This window comes from Salmo trutta, chromosome 3 (assembly GCF_901001165.1).
Source record: "Salmo trutta chromosome 3, fSalTru1.1, whole genome shotgun sequence".
NCBI lineage: Eukaryota > Metazoa > Chordata > Actinopteri > Salmoniformes > Salmonidae > Salmo > Salmo trutta.
The window spans coordinates 28,392,444-28,417,965 of NC_042959.1; the positions used below are offsets into that span (position 1 = coordinate 28,392,444).

A 25,522-nucleotide genomic window follows, 5' to 3' on the forward strand; every position below is an offset into this window, starting at 1 on the left:
CTCTGTCAGCCCAATGTCAAATCATGTCCCAATTGCGTGACAACACGTGCACAGAGGTTATCCACCAATCACAACCTTTCACACATTGTAACCACCCAGAGAAGTGTAGCGGGGTAAACGTCTTACTGCCCCGATGATCATACGGGTGAAGAATAGCCCAGGGTTTCAAAGACTCTCTGGCATCGTGGAAGATGAGCGAAGACCGACAGGTGTGCATGACAACTGACAGCGGGAGCAACATGCTAAAAGCATTGCGCTTGAACAACTGGACCCGCCTGCAGTGCTTTGGGCACAGGCTTCACCTCGCCATCGGTAAGTGTGACATTATATAATTAAAGTGCATTCAAAAAAGTTATGTTCAGGCCAGCTGTAGGCTAATGTGTTAGTAGTTGTGTCATTCTGCCAATCCAATAGCAAATAACCACAGGCTGTTTTAATTATAACAAATTAACTAAATTAATAAATGTTCAGTCAAAATGATTATAATGATTATTATATATATATATATATATATATATGTTTGAATATATATATATATATATATATATATATATATATATATATATATATATATTCAAACAGCTAGTGGTCAAACATTCCTAAACAATAGAATAGATGTGTTGGTGTGTTCATTTGTTTTGCACAAATAGGCCTTGAGACCTTGTATATTTATTTTAATAAAGAAAATTCATGTCTTGACCTTTTTTAATTTGTTTAGAGAAAAACAAGAACTCGAGATATATATTATATATACTGCTCAAAAAAATAAAGGGAACACTTAAACAACACAATGTAACTCCAAGTCAATCACACTTCTGTGAAATCAAACTGTCCACTTAGGAAGCAACACTGATTGACAATAAATTTCACATGCTGTTGTGCAAATAGAATAGACAACAGGTGGAAATTATAGGCAATAAGCAAGACACCCCCAATAAAGGAGTGGTTCTGTAGGTGGCGACCACAGACCACTTCTCAGTTCCTATGCTTCCTGGCTGATGTTTTGGTCACTTTTGAATGCTGGCGGTGCTTTCACTCTAGTGGTAGCATGAGACGGAGTCTACAACCCACACAAGTGGCTCAGGTAGTGCAGATCATCCAGGATGGCACATCAATGCAAGCTGTGGCAAGAAGGTTTGCTGTGTCTGTCAGCGTAGTGTCCAGAGCATGGAGGCGCTACCAGGAGACAGGCCAGTACATCAGGAGATGTGGAGGAGGCCGTAGGAGGGCAACAACCCAGCAGCAGGACCGCTACCTCCGCCTTTGTGCAAGGAGGAGCAGGAGAAGCACGGCCAGAGCCCTGCAAAATGACCTCCAGCAGGCCACAAATGTGCATGTGTCTGCTCAAACGGTAAGAAACAGACTCCATGAGGGTGGTATGAGGGCCCGACGTCCACAGGTGGGGGTTGTGCTTACAGCCCAACACTGTGCAGGACGTTTGGCATTTGCCAGAGAACACCAAGATTGGCAAATTCGCCACTGGCGCCCTGTGCTCTTCACAGATGAAAGCAGGTTCACACTGAGCACGTGACAGATGTGACAGAGTCTGGAGATGCCGTGGAGAACGTTCTGCTGCCTGCAACATCCTCCAGCATGACCGGTTTGGCGGTGGGTCAGTCATGGTGTGGGGTGGCATTTCTTTGGGGGGCCGCACAGCCCTCCATGTGCCAGCCAGAGGTAGATCCTCAGACCCCTTGTGAGACCATATGCTGGTGCGGTTGGCCCTAGGTTTCTCCTAATGCAAGACAATGCTAGACCTCATGTGGCTGGAGTGTGTCAGCAGTTCCTTCAAGAGGAAGGCATTGATGCTATGGACTGACCCGCCCGTTCCCCAGAGCTGAATCCAATTGAGCACATCTGGGACATCATGTCTCGCTCCATCCACCAACGCCACGTTGCACCACAGACTGTCCAGGAGTTGGCGGATGCTTTAGTCCAGGTCTGGGAGGAGATCCCTCAGGAGACCATCCACCACCTCATCAGGAGCATGCCCAGGCGTTGTAGAGAGGTCATACAGGCACATGGAGGCCACACACACTACTGACCCTCATTTTGACTTGTTTTAAGGACATTACATCAAAGTTGGATCAGCCTGTAGTGTGGTTTTCCACTTTAATTTTGAGTGTGACTCCAAATCCAGACCTCCATGGGTTGATAAATTGGATTTCCATTGATTATTTTTGTGTGGTTTTGTTGTCAGCACATTCAACTATGTAAAGAAAAAAGTATTTAATAAGATTATTTCATTCATTCAGATCTAGGATGTGTTGTTTAAGTGTTCCCTTTATTTTTTTGAGCAGTGTATATATCGTGAATCGTCCAAACCTCTGAAAAAAATTGAGATGTTACTTTTAGGCCATATCACCCAGCCCTACTTCAACCCCATCAAACACCTTTGGGATGAATTGGAACGCCGACTGCGAGCCAGGCCCAATCGCCCAACATCAGTGCCCGACCTCACTAATGCTCTTGTGTCTGAATAGAAGGAACTGCCCGCAGCAACGTTCCAACATCTAGTGGAAAGCCTACGCAGAATAGTGGAGGCTGTTATAGCCCTAGTCATAGACTGTCCCTGCTGCTACCGCAGAGACTGTGTTTGTCTATTGTTGCGACTTAGATGAAGATCAGATCAAATGTTATGACCAATTTATGCAGAAGTCCAGATAATTCCAAAGGGTTCACATACTTTTTCTTGCCACTGTAGATATTACCTCGACTAACCAGTGCCCCCACACATTGACTCTGTACTGGTACCCCCTGTATATAGCCTCGCTATTGCTATTGTTATTTTACTGCTGCTGTTTTAATTATGTTATTTATTTTTTTACTTAACGTTTTTCTTAACTTCTTGTTGGTTAAGGGCTTGTAAAGTAAGCATTTCACTCTAAGGTCTACACCTGTTGTATTCGGTGCATGTGACAAATAACATTTGATTTGATAGCAGCAAAGTGGGGACCAACTCCAATTTTAATGCCCATGACTTTGGAATTAGATTTTTCAACGAGTGGGTGTCCACATACTTTTGGTCATGTAGTGTAGCTCATTCGGTCCCTTTTGGTTTGCGTGCAGCAGCTTTTCCACAAGCCCAGGCTCATGAATTAACTTGAATCCTGGTCGTCTGGCAATGCAACCAGTGATAACTGACAGCGATTGTGTGACGAGCAGTGAACTGTGTGCAGTAGAACAATCCAGTCCCTGTTGTCCCTTCGTCACTACTGGTCTTTCTTGCTCTCTGCTGGGGTGTCTGGTTCAGGTTGGCGCTCTTCGCTGCCCTCGTCTGGTAGTGAGGAGTTCTGGTCCTCTCCTTTCACACCGCGACCCTTCTTTATCTTCTTAGATGCCTCGAAGAGCTCGTTCAGGTTGAACTCCCGTATGATGTTTTCCTAGATGTGAATGAGGCACACGGTTATGTGAGTGGGGACCTAAAGCCATTTCCACACTTCATCAAGTCACGCACACACACACAAGCCCGCACACAGACCGATGATTCCCCACAACACACACCTCGCTGAAAGTCCAGGACACAGCTCGAAACTTATTGTCCACCATTGGACGTCTCATCACCTCCCGCCCTGACTGGAAAAGCACCAATGAAGGGAGCTGCTTGGCCAGAGGGGAGGTGCTAACCTTGTACCTGTAGAAAAATACATATTCAGTCAGCACACGGCAGAAACAAAATCAGGCTATGGAAATAAGCAGTTCCTTATTGTCTTAAATTTAGACAGACTGACATGCAGTCTAGGGTCTTAGAATCTAAATCCAAAAATGTAATGAAGCATTCTCATGAAAATATAGTTTGTCAGAGACACTTCCAATGTCAATAAGGGAAAGTCTTACCTCTGAACCACCTCTCCGTAGCGGCCAGCATCTATCTTCCCAAACCGCAGTCCAGTACAGTTATACCTGAAAAACCGAGGAGAACAGGAGACAGCCATGTTTAGTTAACACAGCAACATTAGAGACGTGTGTTTCACTGGGATAAGAATAGAGGAGATGGAGAGGGAGGAAGCAAATAAGTGAGACAGGAAGAATACTAACTTGAGGCAGAGGTCAGCAAAGACGGGGGCGAAGGACTGACACTCAGGAGCCCAGTTAGCATAGAACTCAACGATCCACGTCACGCAACTATCATGATTCAACTCCTCCTGTCCAATGGGATTAGACCAGATTACATTAGATTACCTAAATAGATCACTGGATTAGTAGTCTGGTTCCCAGGTGGGTGTCTTCTGCTACTAAAAGTACCATCGTTAGCCTGGCAGGCAGGGCTACTAGAGCAGTAGAACATGGATTAGTAACATTTAAACTGCTGTAAATAACATCTCATGCTCACTTACAGTCAGTAATACTGTAATGACAGTCAGCTAACTAGGATCAACAGTCTACAGTGTGTTGTCTAATCTTCACACTCATGGCTGTCACGTCTCAATGCTTGGATTACCACACTTACTTCTATGGTCTTTTCACTGAAGTACTTGATGTACTCTGGGCCCATGTAGAGTGGTGGTTTGCAGGTCATGACGAATGCTGGGATAGGATAGGAAACAGCAACATTTTTAGTATATGATACTGTAGATTAGATACACTGAACACAAATATAAACGCAATATGTAAGGTAAACGTTTCATGAGCGGAAATCATTTTCCATATGCACAAAAAGCGTATTTCTCTCAAATGTTTTGCACAAGTTTGTTTACCTCGCTGTTAGTGAGCATTTCTCCTTTGCCAAGATAATCCATCCACCTGACAGGTGTGGCATATCAACACACTGATTAAACAGCATGATCATTACATAGGTGCATCTTATACTGGGGACAATAAAAGGTCACTTTAAAATGTGCAGTTTTGTCACACAACACAATGCCACAGATGTCTCAAGTTTTGAGGGAGTGTGCAATTGGCATGCTGACTGCAGGATTTTCCACCAGAGCTGTTGCCAGATAATTTAATATTAATTTCTCTACCATAAGCCACCTCCAATGTCTCTTTAGAGAATTGGCAGTACGTCCAACCAGCCTCACAACCGCAGACCACGTGTAACCATGGGTGGGCCTTGTGAGAAAAACACATTCTGATTGGCTGGACTTGGCTCCCTAGTGGGTGGGCCTGGCTGCCAAGTGGATGAGCCTATGCCCTCCAAGACCCACCCATAGCTGCACCCCTGCCCAGTCATGTGAAATTCATAGATTAGGGCCTAATGAATTAATTTAAATTGACTGAAATTGTTTCATGTTACATTTATATTTTGGTTCAGTATACTTGGTATTAGCTCTAACTCCTAACCTATGCTGCCAAGATCACTCACAGAGCATAGACAGACTAGTTGGTTTCGACTAACAAAGTCAAAGTCCAACTGAAACCCTGAAGCATGCATTGTCTTGTCTTAACAAGGAGTCCAACAACTTCCTCTGGGCACGAGTTATAATGCATAATAACTGATAGCAGTGACATTAAGGGTAGTATGACAGTATGTCAGCTCACCAATACACAGTAGGAAGTAGAGGATGCCCAGTCTGATGTCCAGTCTGAAGAAGAGGATGATGTTGGCCACCTTACTGAACATAAACAGGTTCCCTGCATGCTGCTCTATGGTGACTGGAGAATAGGAGAAAGGTTAGGGTTCATGACAGAGAGAGAGGGGGTGGGGGGAGATAAGGGGGAAGAGTAGAGAGGGTAATAATAAAACTCAATGGATAGAAAAGGGGGGGGGGTTAGGATGAGTGAACGAAATAAACAGTGCCGTTACAATCAACTGTATTCTCATGTTCACAAAACAAACAGATTGTCAAGAGCAAACCCATCCTCAGCAGATCAACATGTCCTTAACTGGTTTATAGTACGTGAGGGTTTGTAGGACAAGTTGCCGGTGCATGTGTGTGTTCTGATGTTTACTGTTTATACTGTAAACACATGAGAGATTTTCAGTGACAACAGTGGGCTCACACCTGCCACCTGGCCAAACCTGTGTCATTCATTCAGAACTTACTGGCTCTCCTGTTCTTCATCATGACAATCGCACCGAGAAACATAAGAATCTCCACTTCTCTCTGTAAGACAGGCCCCACAATATTACATACAAAGTATTGTAAAATAAATATTTACAGTAACACCACAACCCAGAAGATTTAGCGCAACAGCGCTGCAACGCTGCCCTGATACTGACCCAGTCAAAGTCGCATGGGTTCCGGTCCTCCCGTTCAGTGTTCAGGTTTTCGCAAAGTCCCGGACACTTCCTAAGTATGAGGAATGCAGTGGACATCAATGTAGACAATATGTAATAAGGCTTGAAGAGCCATTTGTATATTTGAGGTAAGTGGTAAAATAAACTCCGGTGATCAGCCCCATGTTCGCGCAGCATGCAACATAGAGAAGAGAAGAGAAAGAAAGAAGTTTGAGGAGAGTGACAGTTGAAGCGGCAAAAGCTCAACCAAAGATTGCTCAACGTGAATGAACGTAACATAGAACACCTGTCTGCGCATGCGTACAATGACAAAGCAACTTTTTGTACATGTTGGCGTTCCGTAGACGGGCGTTTCTTGCAGGTTTCTAGCGCTTTGGCGGGTACCGTAAAACAAAACAAAAAAAGTTAAAACATGGAAGAAGCTGGTGAAACAACTCAGGAGGAAATTCGTCACAAAGGTGCTAAAAGTTCAGGCGATAACGTGGAGGACCAGTCTAGTAATGCTACAGGAGATGTTTCGTCTCAGTCGTCGGGTCATGGAAATGATTCTCGCCGGTCAGACGGAGCCGAACCCCGGAGGAACAGGCTATTGCTGTTCAACAAAGTAATGGAGAAGAGCCTACAGAAGTTTATATCCGATGCAAAGTAAGTAAGTAGTTCGTGAGTGATACATTTGGCTATATATTACGTTGAGCTGAACAATGTTGCACCCTTGGGGAAACTAGACAGCTAAATCTGTCTGAACCTGTCGTCAGTTTTCACAGATTTGCCCACACGTTCCATCCGTTCTACAAGAAGAACCCACAGGTGACAGAAAACATCCACAAGCAGTTCATAGAAGACCTACAGAGGACTATACAGGTTGGTCACCATCCCTTAAGTACACTTCATATGAGCGAATGTTAGACTTTTGACTCTCTCTCTGTGTGTGTGTGGCACTTATACAGGATGACATCAATAAACTGATCGAAGAGGGGGAGCTACAGTGCAAACTGGATGAGCTGAACAAGCTAGAAGAAGCTGCTAAGAACAGCCAAGACCCTGCATGGTTAGTCACTGTCACCATCAAAGAGGATGTTGGCCTCTTTGTTTGTGTCTGTATGCTGCTGTGCCTAGTGTCTTCCTCCATCTTGGATTGCCCTGTATGCCATTACATCCAGTTATGTGTAAAATCAGACCTTAGATCAGTGTCCAGGGCCACTTCTGTTCACCCTACTCCTCTTCATGTCCCCCAGGCGTCCCAGTGGAGTGCCTGAGCAGGACCTGTGTAGTTTTGTGACACCATACTACCTGAAGCAGGAGGCGTACCTGCGGAGGGAGCTGAAGAAGATTCTGCAGGAGAACGCTGTGCTGGCTCAGAGGGTGCAGGCAGGCAGGGAGGGCATCGCTCAGACCGAACAGCGCATCGCAACAGCTGTGGACGAGTGGAAGGTGAGCAAGATGAAGAGTCACTGCATTGGGGGACACAGAGCTGCACAGGTCCTCTGGCCTGTATATGGAATGTGTCAGTTTTGGCTTTGGTTTAGCAATATTGTGTTTTCACTGTTTCTTTCTTTCTTCCTGCATCTCTAGGCACCTGCACAGACAGCTTTTGCCGAGTTCCAAGCGCTCTCTTCCTCCCTCTGCCCTCCTGCAACCTTTGATGTTTAACCCTGAGGAATGACCTGTTCTAAAGCAGAATGGATTTGACCAATTTGAATCATAACTCTAACCCTGACATGTGTAAACTGTGCATTTTTGTAAGGAGTATACCAGTTATTTTATTCCAATGTCTGCCTGGCGCTTTTTGTTATTAAATAAACTCCAAATAAAAAAACGCAACACAAACACATTTTCTTTCATTTAGTAGCCACAGTACATCATTCAAGTATACAATATTAACTTTTGAAACGAACACTTTCATATGGGGGGGCCATTGTCAATACAATTTAACCGGCAAATATATTGCTGGTATTACGGTACTACGCCGAATATGCCACAAAGAAGTCGAGACAAGTTGTCAGACAATCGTGGCTCAATGTGTACCAAACTAAAAGTATAGGGGAGGAAATCGATGTCTTTTTAAAATATATATATATATATATTAGATACTCGCAATAGACATGACGGAAATGTTTTCAAATCTCTATGGGCAAAATGAAGCTCAGGGACCTCCCGGATCATCGTCTTTGGGATTCGGACCGGGAAAGCCACCACCGCCTCTGCCGCCAAATCAAGCCACGATGGCGGCTCAGATGCCACCTCAGCACGGGGATGAGGGGCCTGCTCTACGGAAGCCGGGAGCAATGAACGAACCTTTTTATTTACTGCGAGAGCTACCAGGTAAAGTTAACGTTTCAGTGTAGGCAGTACGTAATATGTTTATTCATACTTGAGTGGAATATTATTATTTGCTAGCTCCTTATGTTATTTTCTCATTAACTAACATGTGTGGTAGCTGGTTACTAGTCCGTTCAATAGACTAATGACCTGCAAAGGGGGGCCCCAAACTCGGTCCTGGGTCCCCCCTTGGGTGCACGTTTTAGTTTTTGCCCTAGCGCTACACAGCTAATTCAAATAACCAACTCATCGTCAAACTTTAATTATTTGAATCAGCTGTGTAGTGCTAGGGCAAAAACCAAAACGTGCACCCAAGGGGGGACCCAGGACCGAGTTTGGGGAACCCTGCTCTAGAGCTAGCTGGTTACTGACTAGTTAGCCCAGTGGGTAGTATATTAATTTATGGTGCATTCTGTAGGCCTAGCCCAAGTGTGTGCTGTGGTCAGTATGGAATGTAATCTAATTTCTCTAGCAGATAGTGTTTATCTTTGCTTTATCAATTTTTAAGTGCACTTCCTAGTTCCTACATTAGCCATAACAAGTTACTCACTCTGGACCGTTGAATGGGACATTGACGTCTGTATGGATCTTGTTACTGTATTGACAGTGTCTTATCCTTTGTGTTTGCCCCATAGTGGGCAATGAACTGACGGGCAACACCAACCTAATCACCCATTACAACCTGGAACACGCCTACAACAAGTTCTGTGGCAAGAAGGTTAAGGAGAAGCTCAGCAACTTCCTGCCAGAGTTACCAGGTGAACTACACACTCAGCACAGTTGCGCTGTTTACTTTGTGTGTGTTTTTGTCTGTGCATGTCAGTGATTTCTGTGGACCCATCACGCTGAGTATCCCCATACCTCACACACTTGCCTCTTCTCCATTTCTCCTCTGTCTCTGTGTAATCAGTGTCTCCATTTTCACTTCTCTTCTGTGCAGCAGGTAGCCTAGTGGTTAGAGCATTGGGCCAGTATCTGAAAGGTCACTGGTTCAAATACCCGAGGAGACATGGTGAAAAATCTGCCCATGTCCCCTTGAACAAGTCACTTAACCCTAATTTGCTCTAGGGACACCGTACTACTATAGCTGACTTCTATTTCACTGCACCTATCCAGTCTGTGAAAATATCTTTTTGTTTTTCTCTAGGTATGATAGACTGTCCTGGCACCCAGGATGGCAGTTCGTTGCGCTCTCTGATAGAGAAGCCTCCAGTGTGTGGCAACTCCTTCAGCCCTCTGACCGGAGCCAGCCTCACCGGCTTCAGACTGCACACTGGACCTGTAAACACACACACACACATACATGTATATATATATACACACACACACACATGTTTGCGAGAAAAAAATAAATGAACACCTTTCTGTTTTCTCAGAGATTCAATTCAGCATTGAAAAAAGACACAGGTTTAAGTTTGTTCCACCTGAGTGAGTCTGGCCACAAGTCAGATACCACTATGGTGAAATGCGTTTGATGGATCCTTTTTGTCTTCTTCTAATACTTCTTAAGGGGAAAGTATTCCAAAAGTAACAAAGTAATCTGATTACGTTACTGAATTTAGGTAATCTAAAAGTTACATTACTGATTACAAATTTGTGCATGTAACTGGAACGGATTATGTTTAGAAAGTAACCAACCCAACACTGCTCACACATTCTAGGGAACTTTATTAATCAACATTTGGCCGTATAATTTCTATACTGCTAACGAAGATGTGAAGATGGTATAAACTCTCTGTGTTTGTGTTCCAGCTACCAGAGCAGTACAGACTGATGCACATCCAGCCCCCAAAGAAGAAGAGCAAAAACAAGCACAAACACCACCGACCACAAGATCCCATACCGCAAGGTAACACACACACACACACACACACACACACACACACACACAGACACAGACACACCACCATCCCACATCCTTTGAAACCCTTCCTTGTGTTTTTACAGAAACCCCCTCAGACTCTGACCCCAAGAAGAAGAAGAAAAAGAGGGATGACGACCCCGATCGCAAGAAGAAAAAGAAGGACAAGAAAAAGAAGAAGGTAAGACTACTGTCCTGACCCACTATCCACCTCTTTCACTGACGTTTGGATATAGGAGGCCTAGGGGTTAGGAGGGAGGTGATTGATTTAAAGATGAAGCCAATGGCTATGGGTTGGGACTTTTTCTATAGTGTTTGTGCCTCTTCTTGCAGAACCGCCACAGTCCGGACCACCCTGGCTTGGCTGGCTCTCAGCCCAACAGCAACAGCCTCCGATAGACCAGACAGACACCGTGTGTGTGTGAGGAGCAGCGTGTGAGTGTGTTTGAAGAGAATCAGGAACTGTTTGTGAGAATGTATGCAGATACGAGAGATTATGCATGTGTGAGAGAGGGAAACGCAAATGTCTGTTTGTACAGTATGTGAGTTTGTGAGAAAGGTCAAGTGCGTGGGTGGCACATTGGATGTGAGCATGGTAGAGTAATGTTGTTACAGTATGACAGACAGAAGGCCACTGTGATGTTCTGATTGAGTAGTGCCTTCGGAAAGTATTCAAACCCTTCACCTTTTCCACATTTTGTTAGTCTTATTCTAAAATTTATTCAATTGCTTTTTTGTCTTATCAATCCACACAATAACCCATAATGACAAAGCAAAAACAGGTTTTTAGACATTTTTGATAATTTACAGTACCAGTCAAAAGTTTGGACACCTACTCATTCAAGAGTTTTTGTTTATTTTTACTGTTTTCTACATTGTAGAATAATGGCGGACATCAAAACTATGAAATAACACGTGAATCATGTAGTAACCAAAAAAGTGTTACTACATTTTGTATTTGATATTTTTCAAAGTAGCCACCCTTTGCCTTGATGACAGATTTGCACACTCTTGGCATTCTCTCAATCAGCTCCACCTGGAATGCTTTTCCAACAGTCTTGAAGGAGTTAACGCATATGTTGAGCACTAGTTGGCTGCTTTTCCTTCACTCTGCGGTCCAACTCATCCCAAACCATCTCAATTGAGTTGAGGTCAGGTGATTGTGGAGGCCAGGTCATCTGATGCAACACACCATCACTTTCCTTCTTGGTCAAATAGCCCTTACACAGCCTGGAGGTGTGTTTTGGGTCATTGTTCTGTTGAAAAAGAAATGATAGTCCCACTAAGCGTAAACTAGATGGGATGGCGTATAGCTGCAGAATGCTGTGGTAGCCATGCTGGTTAAGTGTGCCTTGAATTGTAAATATATCACAGACAGTGTCACCAGAAAAGCACCATCACACCACCACCTCCATGCTTCACGTGGGAACCACACATGCGGAGATCATTTGTTCACCTACTGCGTCTCACAAAGACACGGCGGTTAGAACCAAAAATCTCAAATTTGGACTCATCAGACTTAAGGACAGATTATCACTGGTCTAATGTCCATTGTTTGTGTTTCTTGGCCCAAGCAAGTCTCTTCTTATTGGTGTCCTTTAGTAGTGGTTTCTTTGCAGGAATTTGACCATAAAGGCCTGATTCACACAGTCTCCTCTGAATAGTTGATGTTGTGATGTCTGTTACTTGAACTCTGTGAAGCATTTATTTGGGCTGCAATTTCTGAGACTGGTAACTCTAATGAACTTATCTTCTGCAGCAGAGGTGACTCTGGGTCTTCCATTCCTGTGGCGGTCCTCATGAGAACCAGTTTCATCATAGCGCTTGATGGTTTTTGAGACTGCACTTGAAGAAACCTTCAGGGTTCTTGAAATGTTCCGATTCACTGACCTTCATGTCTTAAAGTAATGATAGACTGTCGTTTCTTTTTGCTTATTTGAGCTGTTCTTGCCATAATATGGACTTTGTCTTTTACCAAATAGCCCTATCTTCTGTACACCACCCGTACCTTGTCACAACACAACTGATTGTCTCAAACGCATTAATAAGAAGGATAGAAATTTCTCAAATTAACTTTAAACAAGGCACACCTGTTAATTGAAATGCATTCCAGGTTCATGAAGCTGGTTGAGAGAATGCCAAGAGTGGGCAAAGCTGTCATCAAGGCAAAGGGTGGCTACTTTGAAGAATCTCAAATATAAAATATATTTTGATTTAACACTTTTTTGGTTACTACATGATTCCATATGTGTTATTTCATAGTTTTGATGTCTTCACTATTATTATACAATGTAGAAAATAGTAAAAATAAAGAAAAACCCTTGAATAAGTAGCTGTGTCCAAACTTTTGACTTGTACTGGCTGTCTCCAGTCCACCTGGTTGTGCTGTTGCTCCAGTTTAAATGATTTTGCCTGCGGCTAGGGAATCCTGACATGTTCACCGGACGTGCTACCTTGTTGGGAACCTGCTCTTTTCGACTCTACCGCACCTGCTGTCTCGACCTCTGAATGCTCGGCTATGAAAAGCCAACTGACATTTACTCATGAGGTACTGACCTGTTGCACCCTCTGCAACCGTTGTGATTATTATCTGTCCCTGCTGGTCATTTATGAACGTTTGAACATCTTGAACAATCTGGCCTCAAATGGCCATGTACTTATAATCTCCACCCGGCACAGCTAGAAGAGGACTTGCCACGTCTCAGAGCCTGGTTCCTCTCTAGGTTTCTTCCTAGGTTCCTGCCTTTTCTAGGGAGTTTTTCCTAGCAACTGTGCTTCTACATCTGCATTGTTTGCTGTTTGGAGTTTTAGGCTGGGTTTCTATATAGCACTTTGTGACATCTGCTGATGTAAAAAAGGGCTTTATAAATACATTTGATTACTGTATACAAAATAAAGAATGGAAATATTACATTTACATAAGTATTCAGACACTTTACTCAATACTTTGTTAAAGCACCTTTGGCAGCGATTACAGAATTGGTTATTCTTGGGTATGACGCTACAAGCTTGGCATCCCTGTATTTGGGGAGTTTCTCCCATTCTTCTCTGCAGATCCTCTCAAGCTCTGTCAGGTTGGATGGGGGGCTTTGCTGCACAGCGATTTTCCAGGTCTCTCCAGAGATGTTCGATTGGGTTCAAGTCCAGGATCTGGCTGGGCCACTCAAGGACATTCAGAGATTTGGACCGATGCCACTCCTGCGTTGTCTTGCCTGTGTGCTTAGGGTCGTTGTCCTGTTGGAAGGTGAACATTTGCCTCCAGTCTGAGTACCTGAGCGATGTGGAGCAGGTTTTCATCAAGGATCTCTCTGTACTTTGCTCCGTTCATCTTTGCCTCGATTCTGAATAGTCTCCCAGTCCCTGCCGCTGAAAAACAACCCCACAGCATGATGCTGCCACCATGCTTCACCGTAGGGATGGTGCCAAGTTTCCTCCAGACGTGACGCTTGGCATTCAGGCCAAAGAGTTCAATTGTGGTTTCATCAGACCAGAGAATCCTGTTTTTCATGGTCTGAGTCGCCTTTAGTTGCCTTTTGACAAACTCCAAGCGGGCTGTCATGTGCCTTTTACTGAGGAGTGGCTTCCATCTGGCCACTCTACCATAAAGGCCTGATTGGTGGAGTGCTGCAGAGATGGTTGTCCTTCTGAAAGGTTCTCCCATCTCCACAGAGGAACTCTAGAGCTCTGTCAGAGTGACCATCAGGTTCTTGGTCACCTCCCTGACCAAGGCCCTTCTCCCCCGATTGCTCAGTTTGGCAGGCAGCCAGCTCTAGGTTGTGTTGGTGGTTCCAAACTTCTTCCATTTATTAAGAATGATGGAGGCCACTGTGTTCTTGGGGACCTTCAATGATGCACATATTTTGGTACCCTTCACCAGATCTGTGCCTCGGTGCAATCCTGTCTCGGAGCTCTACGGACAATTCATTAGATCACATAGCTTGGTTTTTGCTCTGACGTGCACTGTCAACTGTGGGACCTTATCTAGACAGGTGTGTGCCTTTCCAAATCATGTCCAATCAATTCAATTTACCACAGGTGGACTCCAAGTTGTATAAACATCTCAAGGATGATCAATGGAAACAGGATCCACCTGAGCTCAATTTCGAATATCATAGCATAGGGTCTGAATACTTACTTGCATAAGGTATTTGTTTTTAATTTGAATACATTTGCAAACATTTCTAAAAACCTTTTTCACGTTGTCATTATGGGGTATTGTGTGTAGATTGCTGAGGAATTTTTTATTTTATTTCATCCATTTTAGTATAAGGCTGTAACGCAACTTAATGTGGAAAAACTCAAGGGGACTGAATACTTTCCAAAGGCACTGTATATGATGAGTGTCCCTTTTTCATTTGGTTGGGATATTCTCTGACTACAAATTATATTCCAATAAACTTTGGTTATTATTGTCCATGCTGCGTTGCTCTTCTTTCTGTTGTATGGGCTTCTCCCCTGTGCCTGAAAGGTTGCCTTGAGTGACATGCTGATTCAATCCTGGGCATACGGTCTCTCATCCAGCTAAAGTGTCACTAGCGAAGTCGCGGTCAGGAAAATGCAGCGGCATGTTTTTGCAATCTGAAAACATCAATTCAACATTTTAATTTATATGCGAATATTCTGCCAAGTACTCATTTGTTAGATTGTCGGGAATGTCAAAGGGCACACACAGTCACAGGACAGTTTCCTACATATTTGTTTATTTATTTGATGAGACTTAAAGCTGGCTTTAGTCCCCAGATGAGAGATGGCAGAAAAAAATGGCATTTCGCTTCTGAAACAACAAAGCTGTAAAAGGAGCGTGAAAGGGAGGAGATACAATACATTTCATCGTTATGACATATCAGCTACATGCCCCTGAGGAAAAGTGCTGTACACTTTAAAAAATATATATAGATATATTTCATATGGCTTTGCAGCCCATAGAAGTAGAACGGCTCACACATCCTTTTTCTATGTTGTAGCCACCCTCGACATGGCATTGGTTTCCCAGATGAAGTTTGGTACTGTCTGTCTCCGTGGTTTTTACATTCAATTCTATGGCCGGTACAAAAACAACATATTTCAATCCCCCCTTCGTCACTATATGGTAATGATTCACATTAACAGATGCATAATACAAATGCCTCAGACTATTTATATTGAGAACTTGTCTTTTAACATTAAAGACAAGTGTTGTGTTACACATCTCTATGGGGAGTGGAGCATTACACCAGAAGTATTTGCATGAGAGAAAGAATCCTTGGCCCTACTTACACAGAGTTTACAAAACATTAGGAACACATTCCTTATATTGAGTTGCACTGCCCCCTTTTGCCCTCAGAACAGGCTCAATTCGTCGGGGCATGGACTCTACAAGGTGTCGCAAGCATTCCGCAGGGATACTGGCCCATTGTTGACTTCAATGCTTCCCACAATTGTGTTAAGTTGATTGAATGTCCTTTGGGTGGAGGACCATTCTTGATACACACTGGAAACTGTTGAGCGTGAAAAACCCAGCAGTGTTGCACTTCTAGACACAAACCGGTGAGCCTGGCATCTACTACCATACCCCGTTCAAAGGCACTTAAATATTTTGCCTTGCCCATTCACCCTCTGAATGGTACAAATTCTCAATTGTCTCAAGGCACCAAAATACTTATTTAACCTGTCTCCTCCCCGTCATCTACACTGACTGAAGTGTATTTAACAGGTGACATGATAGCTTTCACCTGGACACTGTCATGGAAAGTGTTCTTAATGTTTTGTACACTGTGTATACATGATCTCTAACCGGGTAGAGAACACAGCAAAAGCATACATAATCAGAATAGCATTTATAATTATGGCATTACAATGAAAACGTCGGCTAATAATAACACAATAATCCCCTTTTTAACACGTCTGCATGTGAAAGGTACAGACAGTTAATACATATTTAGGTATATATATAGTAAATACATATTGTTTTACACACAAGTTAATTCCTGGTCACAAAGCTGTAAAAGTATTTGACACATTACCATTGCATCTGTCTACTTTTCAAAATCAGTCTCAGCTTTGGATGTCAAGTGTCACACTGTTTTCATGTTTTAAAACAAAATCTTAAAATGAGAGTTCAGTGGAGAATGACCGATTTGACTCCACTTCGTCAATCTTTAAACAATCTAGGCATTGTCTTTTGTCTGTATATGTTTATATTGTTTGAAAAATAAAATTATCATACCAAAAATAAAACATCTACATATTACATGGCTAATGAGTGATAAATTGACCAATGAAAAGACAAATCTACAAACACGGTACACTCACACAGGCACACAAATGGGTCTCGGTTGTAGAGAGCCGGTTAGGGAATAGAAGAGGTAGTTAGTGTCTCTGCAGTCTGTCTGTCTGTGAAAGAGAGTGAGCGCAAGAGCCAGCACATGCACACGTGTGTGTTCGTGTGTCTGTATGCATGTTGGTTTATGCGATAAATGTTCGGAGAAAAATATGATTGCAATACAAAAAGCAATGGCATAATATTTGGTATAACAAATTGTAGCATTCTTCCTGGCTAGGTGTCTGATTTCACCCAAGCCTCATAGTACAACCTTATAACTATGCTATTCACATTTTCTTACATGTCATTTTAATACATCCTTCGTCTGTGACACAGCATATTTGATTAACCGAAACAGAAACACTATCATTGTTCTGTTTCAGTAGAAGCTGCACAATTCATATCTGAATATCGTTCTTTGGTGTTGTGTGTTCTTTGTCAACATGGACTGAGAAATATTAAAGGAGAAACATGCCACTGAAGGGTCTTTCAAGTACCATAGAAGTCTTGGACTAGCCACACAGCAAATAAATCAACAACAACAACAAAGATCATAACTTATCAAGATATTCCAATTCAAGCATCTCCATTGACTAGTATTTGACTTCAAGTCCTGACATGTTAGTGGATCGTGGTTGGAAGTTCTATGGCTTAGGGCTCTATTCAATCTGCATCGCTGAAGCGATAGAAAAGTCGTGGTCATTTCCGATTGAGCCGACATACGCAGCGTTTACCGCGAATGCAGTCTCCGCCAACGTGGGAACATTGCCTTTAAAATTTCATTTGGGCTTAAGCGTTGAACTTCCACGACACCGATTGAATAAAGCCATGAGGCAACAAAAACAGCAACAGCAATAATGCTAACAATGCAAAAAAATAACATTTACTTGACGATATTGTGGTTAGTGATTTGGTGGATACCATGAACATGATACAAATAATCCTACAGTTCCCAAAATCCTTAGCATTGCTCCAGAACCACTTCCTACGCTTACTGGATGCTGTGACCATTGCTATGGTGTTTGAGGCCGTCGGTCGCTGAGTGGTTGAGAGCCTCTCTCTCCTGGCCAGTGGCATTATTGTCCTGAGCCTCCTTCTCCTGGATCAGGTGTCTGCGATGATAGAAAAGGTATCCAGGCAACAAGAAGCCAGCCAATGAGAAGAGGATCATGCCCAGGTTGATCTGATGCGGGGACAGAGATATGGGAAGTTAGACAAGTGAGGGGTTACAAAGTCTTGTACAGTATGGGTAACTGCACTGGGAAACTGAGTGTGTGTGTGTCTCTCTCACCCAGTAGGGATCTCCGTGCAGGGATCCCACCATGACGATGAAGAGGGGCTGCTGCAGCAGGGCGATCACAGCACTGATCATCGACTGCAGCCCAATCAGAGTTCCAAAGTGGTTAGAGGGGTATCTGAGAGAGAATGGGCAATTATTTCTCAAGTCAATTTCTGTATGTAAAGATGATGACGAAGTTGAGTACTTACACAGCAGCATACAGGCCTCCACAACAGGAGTGGATGAACCCTCTGACAATGGTGTGGAGGATGAAGGTTAGGATCTACAGAGAGAGGAAGAGGGAAGGAGTGTGTTGACATTTGGATGTGGGGAGGTGGGGTAGTATGTGCATTTGTGTGTGTTTGGTAACGAATGAACGAGGAAAACGTGTGTGTGTACCTGGAGCCGCAGGTTGTCTATCAGACAGCACACTCCGAACACCAGCAGTAGCAGATTGGTGAAGATGAAGGCTCTCATGGCATTAGTGATTTTCTGGATCTTTTTGTCTCTCGTCAGCCCGTCTGCTGGTCTGAGTGGGATTGGACAGGGGACAATGAGATAAGACATCTACCCCACCTCTTACTTCCATTCAGCTTCCCCCCCTCTCTCTTTCTCACACCTCTTCTCCGTCTCTGTGTCTTTTTTCGTCTCGTCCACACACTCCTTCATCCTCCAGTCCATAATGTAGCCAATCAGAGGACAGGTGACCAGACAGAGCAGCTGCAAGGTGCCGAAGATGGACGAGTAGAAACTCACTGGAGAGAGAAGGGAACACACATTGAGACACCCTGTGAGAAAGACCCAGCGGTATGATTTTACACTGAGGGATTTTACACTGAAGTCCGAACTGATTGTTCTTGCCCAGAGTTAGGCTTTTCATTTGCAAGTGAAGATAATAATAGCCGGCGTACAAGTATAAACAGAAAGAAAAAAAACTGGATCAAAACTTTAAACAAAACCCAGCAGCATGCCAACCTGTTCCCTGTCCTGTTCGACAAACAAGGAAGTGGCAGGTGCTTAAATACAAATGCTCAAAATGCAACAGCCAATGAGAACCAGTTTCACATCAGGATACATTGAATTTCAATATGCACATCCTCAGATGATAAACATGAATAACCTTAAGCAGACACATCAATAAAAGGGTCTATCATTGCCTGAGCATAAATACTCTAATTTTAACGGATAAGATACTACTAGATTACTGTCAATGAAAAACCATGCGCTGGAACGCAACCCATTGGCAGGAAACGAACAGAACCCTCTTTAATCAGAGGGAAACAAGGTAACCATTTACATTTTTGAAGATTCACCTTAATGTTTCACTCGCTAAACACGATCACATTACAGAGGTAACTTCTGATTGTTACATACACGATAAGAAAGAGAACAATTTAACCGGGAGACGCTCAACAATAGGTTTCGGCGCCAAACCAATTGCCGGCACTCCAAACTCAAACTCCTTAGGATATAAACTCAGCAAAAAAAGAAACGTCCTCTCACTGTTAACTGCGTTAATTTTCAGTAAACTTAACATGTGTAAATATTGTATGAACATAACAAGATTCAACAACTGAGACAAACTGAACAAGTTCCACAGACATGTGACTAACAGAAATTGAATAATGTGTCCCTGAACAAAGGGGGGTCAAAATTAAAAGTAAGTCATTTCTGCTGTGGCCACCAGCTGCGTTAAGTACTGCAGTGCATCTCCTCCTCATGGACTGCACCAGATTTGCCAGTTCTTGCTGTGAGATGTTACCCCACTCTTCCACCAAGGCACCTGCAAGTTCCCAGACATTTCTGGGGGGGGATGGACCTAGCGCTCACCCTACAATCCAACAGGTCCCAGATGTGCTCAATGGGATTGAGATCCGGGCTCTTTGCTGGTCATGGCAGAACACTGACATTACTGTCTTACAGGAAATTACGCACAGAACGAGCGGTATGGCTGGTGGCATTGTCATGCTGGAGGGTCATGTCAGGATGAGCCTGCAGGAAGGGTACCACATGAGGGAGGAGGATGTCTTCCCTGTAACGCACAGCGTTGAGATTGCCATGACAACAAGCTCAGTCCGATGATGCTGTGACACACCGCCCCACACCATGACGGACCCTCCACCTCCAAACCGATCCCACTCCAGAGTACAGGCCTTGGTGTAACGCTCATTCCGTCGACGATAAACGTGAATCTGACCATCACCCCTGGTGAGACAAAACCTCGACTCGTCAGTGAAGAGCACTTTTTGCCAGTCCTGTCTGGTCCAGCGACGGTGGGTTTGTGCCCATAGGTGACGTTGTTGCCGGTGATGTCTGGTGAGGACCTGCCTTACAACAGGCCTACAAGCACTCAGTCCAGCCTCTCTCAGCCTATTGTGGACATTCTGAGCACTGATGGAGGGATTGTGTGTTCCTGGTGTAACTCAGGCAGTTGTTGTTGCCATCTTGTACCTGTCCCGCAGGTGTGATATTCGGATGTACCAATCCTGTGCAGGTGTTGTTACACGTGGTCAGCCACCGCGAGGACGATCAGCTGTCTGTTCTGTCTCCCTGTAGTGCTGTCTTATGCATCTCACAGTACGGACATAGCAATTTATTGCCCTGGCCACTTCTGCAGGCATCATGCCTCCTTGCAGCATGCCTTAGGCACATTCACACAGATGAGCAGGGACCCTGGGCGTCTTTCTTTTTGTGTTTTTCAGAGTCAGTAGAAAGGTCTCTTTAGTGTCCTAAGTTCTCATAACTGTGACCTTAATTGCCTACCGTCTGTAAGCTGTTAGTGTCTTAACGACCGTTCCACAGGTGCATGTTCATTAATTGTTTACGGTTCATTGAACAAGCATGGGAAACAGTGTTTAAACCCTTTTCAATGAATATCTTTGAAAGACAGGGTCCTGAAAAAGGGACGTTTCTTTTTTTGCTGAGTTTATGTTTCTCTTCTTTAACAGATGCTCAGCAACAATCAAGACATCGAAATATCGCTAGTCCCACATTATGCCAATAAATATTGATTCTCATTCACCGTAAATCATTGTCAGTGTCTGGTTATTCATAATATCTTTAGATCAAGTGATGGAGGACATGGGATGATCATCACACACACACACACGACAAGGACGCGCACTTTCACCAGGAGACATCTCACCTTTCTCCTCTGCCTCGACGATCAAAACAGAAGCTAAGGAAAGAAAGGACAGGACAACTTTATTAGAACACATTTACATGGAGGGAATCATGATAGTGTGTTGGTTTGTCAGTTGACTGTCACGGTCTGGTTTGTCAGTTGACTGTCACGGTCTGGTTTGTCAGTTGACTGTCAGGGTCTGGTTTGTCAGTTGACTGTCACGTCCTGGTTTGTCAGTTGACTGTCACGTCCTGGTTTGTCAGTTGACTGTCAGGGTCTGGTTTGTCAGTTGACTGTCACGTCCTGGTTTGTCAGTTGACTGTCAGGGTCTGGTTTGTCAGTTGACTGTCACGGTCTGGTTTGTCAGTTGACTGTCGCGGTCTGGTTTGTCAGTTGACTGTCACGGTCTGGTTTGTCAGTTGACTGTCAGGGTCTGGTTTGTCACTTGACTGTCACGTCCTGGTTTGTCAGTTGACTGTCAGGGTCTGGTTTGTCAGTTGACTGTCACGGTCTGGTTTGTCAGTTGACTGTCAGGGTCTAGTTTGTCAGTTGACTGTCACGGTCTGGTTTGTCAGTTGACTGTCACGGTCTGGTTTGTCAGTTGACTGTCAGTTAGTTTGGTTTGTCAGTTGACTGTCACGACCTGGTTTGGTTTGTCAGTTGACTGTCAGTTAGTTTGGTTTGTCAGTTGACTGTCACGACCTGGTTTGGTTTGTCAGTTGACTGTCACGGCCTGGTTTGTCAGTTGACTGTCACGGTCTGGTTTGGTTTGTCAGTTGACTGTCACGTCCTGGTTTGGTTTGTCAGTTGACTGTCACGTCCTGGTTTGGTTTGTCAGTTGACTGTCACAGTCTGGTTTGTCAGTTGACTGTCACGACCTGGTTTGCTTTGTCAGTTGACTGTCACGTCCTGGTTTGGTTTGTCAGTTGACTGTCACGGTCTGGTTTGTCAGTTGACTGTCACGACCTGGTTTGGTTTGTCAGTTGACTGTCACGTCCTGGTTTGTCCGTTGACTGTCACGGTCTGGTTTGTCAGTTGACTGTCACAGTCTGGTTTGTCAGTTGACTGTCAGTTAGTTTGGTTTGTCAGTTGACTGTCATGGTCTGGTTGGTCAGTTGACTGTCAGTTAGTTTGGTTTGTCAGTTGACTGTCACGGTCTGGTTTGTCAGTTGACTGTCACGGTCTGGTTTGTCAGTTGACTGTCACGGTCTAGTTTGTTAGTTGACTGTCACGTCCTGGTTTGTCAGTTGACTGTCAGTTAGTTTGGTTTGTCAGTTGACTGTCAGTTAGTTTGGTTTGTCAGTTGACTGTCAGGGTCTGGTTTGTCAGTTGACTGTCACGGTCTGGTTTGTCAGTTGACTGTCACGGTCTGGTTTGTCAGTTGACTGTCACGGTCTGGTTTGTCAGTTGACTGTCACGGTCTAGTTTGTTAGTTGACTGTCACATCCTGGTTTGTCAGTTGACTGTCAGTTAGTTTGGTTTGTCAGTTGACTGTCAGTTAGTTTGGTTTGTCAGTTGACTGTCAGGGTCTGGTTTGTCAGTTGACTGTCACGGTCTGGTTTGTCAGTTGACTGTCACGGTCTGGTTTGTCAGTTGGTGTGGTTAGTTTGTTACTCACAGTAAGGGTTGCCGTGGGTGACAAGGAACTCCAGCATCTTGTTCATGGCACCCATATAGAAAATGATCCTGAGCTGGGTCATCCCCATTGTAACCAGACTCCACAGGAAGATGGGCGAGAACACGGACCTACGGAATGGGATGGTGTCTGAGAGAGAGAGAGTTGGGCAGACAGTTAATATGCGTATATGGGATGTGTTTGTGAGCAAGAGCAGTGTTCTGTTTTCAGGTGTGTGTTCTTGACTCACTCTGTGTTATGGCTGGGAGTTTCTCAGTGGAGTGTTTCAGGTCTCCATTCTTCTGACTCAAACTCTCCCCCACCCCGTTATGGTCTCCAGACACATCAGTCAACGCTAACTTCTTACTGAGGAGGAAAAGAAAGAAAGTTGTTTATTTGCTTCGGTTATTCTTATGTTGGATTAAAGTATGGTAACATGATCATGTTTTCACATACAGTTGAAGTCGGAAGTTTACATACACTTAGGTTGTAGTCATTAAAACTTGTTTTTCAACCACTCCACAAATGTCTTGTTAGCAAACTATAGGTTTGGCAAGTCGGTTAGGACATCTACTTTGTCCATGACACAAGTAAATTTTCCAAAAATGGTTTACAGACAGATTATTTAACTTATAATTCACTGTATCACAATTCCAGTGGGTCAGAAGTTTACATACACTAAGTTGACTGTAGCCTTTAAACAGCTTGGAAAATTCCAGAAAATTATGTCATGCCTTTAGATGCTTCTGATAGGCTAATTGACATCATTTGAGTCAATTGGAGGTGTACCTGTGGATGTATTTCACGGCCTACCTTCAAATTCAGTGCCTCTTTGCTTGACATCATGGGAAAATCAAAAGAAATCAGCCAAGACCTCAGAATAAAATTGTAGACCTTCACAAGTCTGGTTCATCCTTAGGAGCAATTTCCAAACGCCTGAAGGTACCACGTTCATCTGTACAAACAATAGTACGCAAGTATAAACACCATGGGACCACGCAGCCGTCATACGGCTCAGGAAGGAGACGCGTTCTGTCTCGTAGAGATTAACATACTTTGGTGCAAAAAGTGCAAATAAATCCCAGAACAACAGTGAAGATGCTGGAGGAAACAGGTACAAAACTATCTATATCCACAGTAAAACGAGTCCTATAATCGACATAACCTGAAAGGTCGCTCAGCAAGGAAGAAGCCACTGCTCCAAAACTGCCATAAACAAGCCAGTCTACGGTTTGCAACTGCACATGGGGACAAAGATCATACTTCTTGGAGAAATGTCCTCTGGTCTGAGGAAACAAAAATAGAACTGTTTGGCCATAATGACCATCGTTATGTTTGGAGGAAAAAGGGGGAGGCTTGCAAGCCGAAGAACACCATCCCAACCGTGAAGCACGGGGGTGGCAGCATCATGTTGTGGGGGTGCTTTGCTGCAGGAGGGACTTCACAAAATAGATGGCATCATGAGGTATGAAAATTATGTGGATATATTGAAGCAACATCTCAAGACATCAGTCAGGAAGTTAAAGCTTGGTAACAAATGTTTCTTCCAAATGGACAATGACCCCAAGCATACTTCCAAAGTTGTAGCAAAATGGCTTAAGGACAACAAAGTCAAGGTATTGGAGTGGCCATCACAAAGCCCTGACCTCAATCCTATAGAAAATTTGTGGGCAGAACTGAAAAAGCGTGTGCGAGCAAGGAGGCCTACAAACCTGACTCAGTTACACCAGCTCTGTCAGGAGGAATGGGCCAAAATTCACCCAACTTATTGTGGGAAGCTTGTGGAAGGCTACCCGAAGCGTTTGACCCAAGTTAACCAATTTAAAGGCAATACTACCAAATACTAATTGAATGTATGTAAACTTCTGACCCACTGGGAATGTGATGAAAGAAATAAAAGCTGAAAGAAATCATTCTACTATTATTCTGACATTTCACATTCTTAAAATAAAGTGGTGATCCTAACTGACCTAAGACAGGGAATATTTACTAGGATTAAATGTCAGGAATTGTGAAAAATTGAGTTTGAATGTATTTGGCTAAGGTGTATGTAAACTTCCGACTTCAACTGTATCTATATTGTTCTAGCATCGTGGAAGTGTTATGATAAAAATATTACAATAGCCATTCTTTTTTAAATCAGTGCTATGACGTAGTAATGTTATTTCAGTGTTGTACTGACATGTAGTCGACCTCGTCCGGCGTGGGCAAGGACTCTATTGGCCAGTTGAAGAAACAGTTGAGGAAGACGAAGCCCGCTAGACCCGACCACACCCACATAATCACCCGGAACGACACGCCTGCATCATAGATCAGCTGAGAGAGGGACAGAACATGGGGTGTTATTAGTAGAGAAAAGTATAACTTACTTTGGACACTTCATTGACTTCTTCACATAACATATGAAGGCTGAACATGTACTCTATTTGTATGAGTGACACGAGGCAACAGTAACAAATGTGTGTCCATCTCTGACGACATCATCATGTTTACCTTGACTCCCGGGAAGGTGACGGCAGAAGAGGCGTAGGAGCCAATCATCAGCGACATGATGGTGGAGGTCCGACTGCCAAACATGTTGGGTATCTGGAGGGAGAAAGGGGTGGGGAACAGGGGATGAGGAAGAAAGAGAGAGGGATACATTCATGAACAGTCTCAAACATTGATAATTTGACCACAATCAATACATATTGATACAATCAGAGAACAGACACACTGCATTAGGAAAGTCTTGACTGAGTGCATTAGGAGTGCAGTAATGCAAGCTCACCAACAGAGAGCACAAAGGTATTGAGTAAAATATAAGCCCAACACAGGTTTACTACAGTACAGTATCTACAGA

At 43.8% G+C, this 25,522-nt stretch overlaps 3 protein-coding genes and 1 pseudogene across 3 annotated transcripts in view; 2 read left to right on the forward strand and 2 right to left on the reverse strand.

Moving 5' to 3' along the window:
- Positions 1-3,088: 3,088 nt before the first annotated feature.
- LOC115171847 (thioredoxin-related transmembrane protein 2-B-like) lies at positions 3,089-6,449 on the reverse strand (annotated as a pseudogene).
- A 13-nt stretch (positions 6,450-6,462) lies between these two features.
- Positions 6,463-8,008, forward strand: pmf1 (polyamine modulated factor 1). The gene is made up of 5 exons (XM_029729041.1): positions 6,463-6,826; positions 6,937-7,042; positions 7,129-7,229; positions 7,417-7,612; positions 7,754-8,008. Exons 1-5 carry the CDS (start codon positions 6,594-6,596, stop codon positions 7,829-7,831), a joined length of 714 nt encoding a protein of 237 aa, XP_029584901.1. The 5' UTR covers positions 6,463-6,593; the 3' UTR covers positions 7,832-8,008.
- A 135-nt stretch (positions 8,009-8,143) lies between these two features.
- Positions 8,144-10,885, forward strand: med19a (mediator complex subunit 19a). The gene is made up of 6 exons (XM_029729053.1): positions 8,144-8,503; positions 9,136-9,258; positions 9,648-9,781; positions 10,253-10,349; positions 10,448-10,542; positions 10,695-10,885. The coding sequence occupies exons 1-6, from the start codon at positions 8,284-8,286 to the stop codon at positions 10,758-10,760; spliced, it is 735 nt and encodes a 244-aa protein (XP_029584913.1). The 5' UTR covers positions 8,144-8,283; the 3' UTR covers positions 10,761-10,885.
- A 5,277-nt stretch (positions 10,886-16,162) lies between these two features.
- Positions 16,163-25,522, reverse strand: part of slc43a1a (solute carrier family 43 member 1a) — a 28,973-nt gene continuing 19,613 nt past the window's right edge. The window contains exons 6-15 of the mRNA XM_029729057.1: positions 25,174-25,266; positions 24,863-24,996; positions 22,931-23,046; positions 22,684-22,830; positions 21,087-21,119; positions 18,561-18,696; positions 18,341-18,470; positions 18,151-18,224; positions 17,954-18,077; positions 16,163-17,845 (exon numbers count right to left, since the gene is read on the reverse strand). Of these exons, the coding sequence (XP_029584917.1) occupies positions 17,654-17,845; positions 17,954-18,077; positions 18,151-18,224; positions 18,341-18,470; positions 18,561-18,696; positions 21,087-21,119; positions 22,684-22,830; positions 22,931-23,046; positions 24,863-24,996; positions 25,174-25,266 (1,179 nt within the window). The 3' untranslated portion in view covers positions 16,163-17,653. The remainder of the gene's footprint in view (positions 17,846-17,953; positions 18,078-18,150; positions 18,225-18,340; positions 18,471-18,560; positions 18,697-21,086; positions 21,120-22,683; positions 22,831-22,930; positions 23,047-24,862; positions 24,997-25,173; positions 25,267-25,522) is intronic.

What these genes read in the sequence shown, in the direction of transcription:
- pmf1 (XM_029729041.1), top strand. Translation starts at nt 6,594, where the DNA reads ATGGAAGAAGCTGGTGAAACAACTCAGGAGGAAATTCGTCACAAAGGT. An exon ending in AAGTTTATATCCGATGCAAA is followed by an intron (nt 6,827 to 6,936) that starts GTAAGTAAGTAG and finishes ACCTGTCGTCAG; the next exon opens with TTTTCACAGATTTGCCCACA. An exon ending in ACCTACAGAGGACTATACAG is followed by an intron (nt 7,043 to 7,128) that starts GTTGGTCACCAT and finishes GCACTTATACAG; the next exon opens with GATGACATCAATAAACTGAT.
- med19a (XM_029729053.1), top strand. Translation starts at nt 8,284, where the DNA reads ATGACGGAAATGTTTTCAAATCTCTATGGGCAAAATGAAGCTCAGGGA. An exon ending in TCAGACTGCACACTGGACCT is followed by an intron (nt 9,782 to 10,252) that starts GTAAACACACAC and finishes TTTGTGTTCCAG; the next exon opens with CTACCAGAGCAGTACAGACT. An exon ending in AGGACAAGAAAAAGAAGAAG is followed by an intron (nt 10,543 to 10,694) that starts GTAAGACTACTG and finishes CTCTTCTTGCAG; the next exon opens with AACCGCCACAGTCCGGACCA.